Source organism: Lynx canadensis, chromosome B2 (genome assembly GCF_007474595.2).
Source record: "Lynx canadensis isolate LIC74 chromosome B2, mLynCan4.pri.v2, whole genome shotgun sequence".
Taxonomy (NCBI): domain Eukaryota; kingdom Metazoa; phylum Chordata; class Mammalia; order Carnivora; family Felidae; genus Lynx; species Lynx canadensis.
In genome coordinates this window covers 51,407,678-51,413,766 of record NC_044307.1, presented here as the reverse complement: position 1 = coordinate 51,413,766, position 6,089 = coordinate 51,407,678, and the positions used below count along the sequence as shown (strand labels likewise).

The window sequence follows — 6,089 nt, the reverse complement described above, 5'->3', positions numbered from 1 at the left end:
TTATTCTGTATCCAAAATCCCTAGGGAGGACCATATTCCAGGATGTAGAATAAGTAATTGCTTTATGGTTGTAAGAATTTTTTAAATGCCCCTTAGGGAAGGAACATTAGGCATAAAATTAAGCAGTTTTATACTTAGGGCTCTGAGAGATTTGGAAGAAAAAATCAACTTACCAGCCCAAGTTAGTCACTTCACTTCCTTGACCTACAGTTGTCTGCTCTGGAAAATAGGGGTAATAGTACATGCTTCAATAAAGTTGTAGTAAGGAGTAGGGATATGATTTATAAGGTGTCTGGCACATAGAAATTGCTCAATAAAATGGCAAATGCCATCAAATACTTTTTGTAATAATAATAACAATAACAGCTTAGTCCTGTCAAACCTGGGCTTTACCAACCCAATCACACTCAGCAATTGCCATTCAGCCTCCAACTGACAAGTTCAGTTCCAACAGCCAACCCAAGGCTGTTTGAGACCCTGCAAATGGATAAGGTCTGCAGTTCATTTTCCTACCCCTAGCCTGGAATGCCATGTGCCCCAACCGAGCCTTGAGCCCAACAAATGGCAATCTGTCTCTGACCCCAGTCATTCTTGTTCTTGGCTTTTGCACAAATTTCTTGGCTTACACTCTACTTCCCTTTCCAGGACAAACTTTCTCCCGAGACCCACCCATTTTGTTAGGGCTCAAACATTCTCTTAGTTATTTCTAGCCTCTCCTCGCTATGCCAGTAACCATAGCCGATCCAGCAATATTGACCAACCCAAACCACAGCTACAATTCTAACACCCACACTGCCTAGATACTCCCATGTAGCCCCCATCGGTAATCAGACCAAATGCTGGCCAGCCTGGCCTTATTTGAGCTGGAATTTCCCTCTGGAGAGTAGGATATTGACTGCTGAATGAAGCATGCTGTGAGCTGGATTAGACTTGAGGAAACAGCATAGAGATTATTTGGAGAGAGAAGGAGGGATAGGATATGTGGCAGGATATGTGATGAATCAGAGCCCCATGCATACTTTATCTGCTTTCTCCCCAGCCCCCATCTACTGCAAAGGTTCCAGATGATGACAATATCTATGGCAAAGTCTTCCAAACACACGCATGGCCTTGAAAATAGGTAAACCCAACCATAACTATTTCTATATTTCTGAAAAATCCAGGCCTTCTTAAGGTTGAGAATCACCACCTCTGAGTGTCCTGGCTTAGTGGTCTGGCAAGGTGTTTTAGCAAACTCTTCCCTGCATTTAATATGACTAGGTGGGGCTGACATAAGCTAGTAAAAATTTAAACCCTTTTCTGATTAAGCAACATGTCAGTGCCAGTGAGAGAGAACCTGTTGACACATCTGGCTTACTAGGCTAGAGAGCAAAGAAAAAGAGCCATTATCCTTGGCTTCTAGTTAACTCTTTTCTCTGTAGCTTCAGGGTCAGCAAATTTTTTTCTCTAAAGGTTCCAGTTAATAAATACTTTAAGCTTTGCTGCTCACATATAGTTTCTGTTCCTTCTTCTCCTTCTCCTATTTGCCTTAAATCATGTAAAAATTTTAAAACATTCTTAGCTCCTAGACCATACAGAAATAGTCTACACTGCCCCATAGGCCGTAGTTTATTGATCCCACTCCAAACCAACAACTCACAAATATCTGAGTAATGGCCTTCAAACTGACATTTCAAGACAAAGTCCATTGATTTTATTTGGGATATATGCTCATTGGTAAAATTGCAATTATCCTTGAATAAGTTTCCTGGCACTTATGATAACTCCTTAAGCTATTGGTAACCCATTGAGCTTATCCTTAAGATGTGTACATTTTACGATATGAAAGTTATAGCTCAATTTTTTAAAGTTTTAAAATGTTATTAGGGTATATTTGTTTAATAACTATATGCGTCTTCCTTGCTTGCCTTTTTAACTTTTTTTTTTTTAAGTAATCTCTACACCCGACATGGAGCTCGAACTCCTGACCCCAAAATCAAGAGTCGGATGCTCCAGTGACTAAGCCAGCCACGCTCCCCTATCTCGCTTACCTTTCTATTTTTAGCACCACATAACAGCTTGAAGTAGACACTCATTTGTTGTGTATAATGGAGAGAAGAAGAGATTCAGGAGAATGGATGGTGGTGGAGGAAGAAGTGGAGGAACATTACAAACACAATAACCCAGGACTGTAAACTAAGATGAATCATAACTGAATGGCCAGATTGTTTGAGAAACACCTGTTACATAGACACAAAAAGGCACCTGTGGATGCCTGATTCTGATAAACACGTAAAATTATTCTGTGAAAATCACAGAATTGTCGTGACTGCGGTTACAAGGGCTCTCTGGGAGCCTACTGGGAATATGACTTTGGAGTCACACACCTACCAGGAATATGACTTTGGAGCTGCAACCAACTAGTGTACAAAGCCAGAAGAGATTTCAAAAATTCAATTTGCTATCACTTCAGTATTTGCAATAGCTCTTACGAGCTTCCAGAAAACCCAAAGGGCAGCCAAGTTGTATGTAGACAACTTGTATTTGTTGTATTTGTTCGCAAATGTTAAGAGTCAAGAGAAGAGGGTCTGCAGGCTTCCCTGCAGAGAGAATTAAAGGTTTGAGGGCTAAGTGACCTTTTGGCTCTGGAAATCACAGAGTCAATGACAAAGCTGCAAAAGCAGACTCAGTGTGTCCCGTCAAGATTGCCAAAAAGAATATATAGTAAGCCTTCTTCTGGCTGAAGTTTCCAGGCAGTAAGCCACGTCAGGCAAGCTGAGACAGTCAGCCCCAAAATGCATGGGACAAGGAAATGGTTTCCATAGTGAAGAAGTATCTTTTGACTCCAAAGAGTATTCAGAACCAAGCACAGAAATATTTAAGATAACCAAGGCCATATGTTACTCTATTGAGACTAGAGTGTGTGCAAATTTAGTGCTTTCTGTATTAGGAATATTTAGGAGAAATAAGCCTATCAGAGTGTTTACCTTCCAATTAGAAGTTTTGTTTTGTTTATTTATTTTTGGGGGAGGGAGGGAGAATGAGCGAGGGAAGGGCAAAGAGAGAAAGGGGGACGGGGGACAGAGGATCCAAAGTGGGCTCATGCCAACAGCAGAGAGCCTGATGCGGGGCTCAAACTCACGAACCATGAGATCATGACCTAAGCTGAAGTCAGATGCTCAACTGACTTAGCCATCCAGGTGCCCCCTAATTAGAATTTAAATGTGTAATTGAGTAGTCAGTATCAACTTACAATTTTTGGTTGAAATCTTCTACATTGGGAAGAAGCACTGGAACATTTAAGAGAATCCTAAGTTCACTCTCCAGCTGAACAGTTCTTTCTTGCAGATAACCTGAGCACCAGGTGGGAAGGTGGGCCTGTAGTGTCCCCTGTCTCTTTATCGTCCCAGGATGCTGGACTCCTCGGTGGCAGATGAAATGACTGGACTGACCTTGAAACTCTGGGAGAAGAAACTGGAGCAAGAGCCTAAGCGTGTGGAAGGGGATTCTGAGGACCCCCACCTGAGGCCAGGAAATGAGGGCAGGCCGGACTGGAGTGCTCTGAGCAGGAAGAAAGAGTTTCCACAGAGCACCTTCCAGCACCTCCTGGAGGAGGTCTCCCAGGCCCAGGGGAACGGGTGTCAACAGAGGAGGAGCCCCCCCCACCACGGGCCTCTACCTGCGTCTCCCTGCCCCCACCAGGCCTGGAGCCACCAGGGATTATCCAACACTCTGTCCCCCAGCCTCTTGCCACCATCACTAAACAGCTACCTCAGCAGCCACTCACCTCATAGATTCCCCTCTCCAGGTCTTCCCCACTCAAAGGTCAGGAAGTATTAAGGAAGGTCTTCTGCCTCACTCATTGATTTCTAGGAATTCCTTACCTATTCTAACATGGGCCTTTTTCAATACGCAAATTGCAAGTGTTAAGTCCTTTGGTGACCTGCTTTTCAGTCTCTTTGCGGTGTCTTTGGATGAACACACGTCCTTAATTTTAATCATTTTGTTTTTCAGGCTTTCCCCCCACCCCAAAAAATTAGAATTTTAAGTTTGTTATAAGTTTAATGTATCAGATTTCTAAGAATTATTTAAACACTTGGAAAGGTCTATTGGTCAAAAGATTTTTAAGGCTAAAGACCTAACCTGAAGTACATTAAATATACAAATGCAGTGTAAAGTATTTGAAGATATTTGATGAACAGATCCATAAATAGAGCCAAATATTAGTCAAAGAGCCTTACAAGTGATTGCAAAAATGTGCTTGATATATAATAAAGTAAGATTTGTAAGCTGAACTTCAAACCTTAAGGGTTTTGAATCTGTAACTATAATAAAATTATTAACTTCAAAAGCTTAAACAAGCCTCTGCATAGTCCTTTCTGCACTTAAAACAGCCCTTAAAGTGTGCTGAAAAATTAACACTTAACACTTTCATCATCAGCCCTAATTCCTTTGGTAGTTCCTCTTATGACATGATTTACACACATCTCAGAACTTCAGTTACTCCTCTGAACTGGAATTTATCTCTGTGTCTATGGGTGCTTATTCCAAAAATTCACATTGATGCTTATCAATTTAACATCTAAGAGGTACTTAGTAATGTAAAATCACTAAGATTTCCTGATGCAAGAAGTTCTAAAGTTGAGGTAAACTGTAAAATAACTGAAATTTTAAGAAGGCAGTCCAAATTAATCTGCTAATTTAGAGCTTCTTTGTGGCCCAGAAACTAAGCTATCCATGTTGGCACTTTGCACAATCAGCATAATGCAGTACCTTCTAGAAAATAACCTGCCTCTAATTCCCTGAAATTGAAATTTAGGGACCATCAGCAGAAACTCCAGCTAGCACAACCTGACAAGAGGCTGCAGCAATAAAACATGACATCTATAGACAGTTTGAGATAATATTTTCCCAATTCTACAATTATTTTTAGCATAGGAAATAGTGCTATTAGCTTTGAATTATTTTCTAGTAGTGGTAGTTGTAAAGGATAAAATAAATACATAATGGATTGAAAATACAGCACAGGGAATATAGTCAATAATATTGTAACTTTGTAGGGTGACTGATGGTAACTACACTTATTGTGGTGACCTTTTTGTAATGTGTGTAATTGTCGAATCACTGTGTTGTACACTCAAAACTAATATAATATTGTATGTCGACTAACGTTCAATTTAAAAAATTAAATAGGTGTGCCTGGGTGGCTCAGTTGGTTGAATATCTGACTCTTGATTTTGGCTCAGGTCATGATCCCAGGGTTGTGGGATCAAGCCCCACGTTGGGCTCCATGCACAGCACAATTTCTGCTTAAGATTCTCTCTCTCTCCCTCTGCCCCTCTCCACCTCTGTCATGCTCTCTCTCTGCCCCTCTCTCTAAATAAATAATAAAAATAAAGTAAAATATACATACATGATGTTGTAATGGGTTTGAACATTTCCTATGAGTATAGAACAGCATGGTAGTCATTAAATCTTTATTTTTCCCCAAAACAAAAGCAAAATGCATGAATGGAGGATGTCTCCAATTACTAAGTAAAAAGACAGAGGGATAGCCCAATTAGCAAAAAAGAAATATAGTTGTTAGGTAGATTTAATTAAAGTCTTTACACATTTCATCTAAGACTATGCTTTTATTCACCATAACTTAGAGGCCATTTCATTCATAATTGCATATGATTAAATGTAAGAGTAAAAAAGGAATAATGGGGCGCCTGGGTGGCTCAGTCGGTTGGGCTTCCGACTTCAGCTCAGGTCACGATCTCGCGGTCCGTGAGTTCGAGCCCCGCGTCGGGCTCTGGGCTGATGGCTCAGAGCTTGGAGCCTGCTTCCGATTCTGTGTCTCCCTCTCTCTCTGCCCCTCCCCCGTTCATGCTCTGTCTCTCTCTGTCCCAAAGATAAATAAATGTTAAAAAAAAAAAAAAGAGTAAAAAGGAATAAAGAGCAACTTTCTTCCTGAGTAACCAGGACCAGGCTTGCCCTCCCGCCATCAACAACAATAAATGACAAATAAAAGAGACAATTATTTTTAGACGTTGGACACCAGGCAGCACAGGACAGAGGTCCTTGAGAAAAGGGAAGCCCATGAAGTGAACAGCACATTCACCCTG

General features: G+C 41.0%; 1 protein-coding gene across 1 annotated transcript; it reads left to right on the top strand.

Moving 5' to 3' along the window:
* Nucleotides 1–216: 216 nt before the first annotated feature.
* On the top strand, nt 217–4,959 carry LOC115514068 (uncharacterized protein C21orf58-like). Its single transcript, XM_032593183.1, has 2 exons — nt 217–1,120; nt 3,390–4,959. The coding sequence occupies exons 1-2, from the start codon at nt 1,065–1,067 to the stop codon at nt 3,817–3,819; spliced, it is 486 nt and encodes a 161-aa protein (XP_032449074.1). The 5' UTR covers nt 217–1,064; the 3' UTR covers nt 3,820–4,959.
* The last annotated feature ends 1,130 nt before the right edge of the window (nt 4,960–6,089 follow it).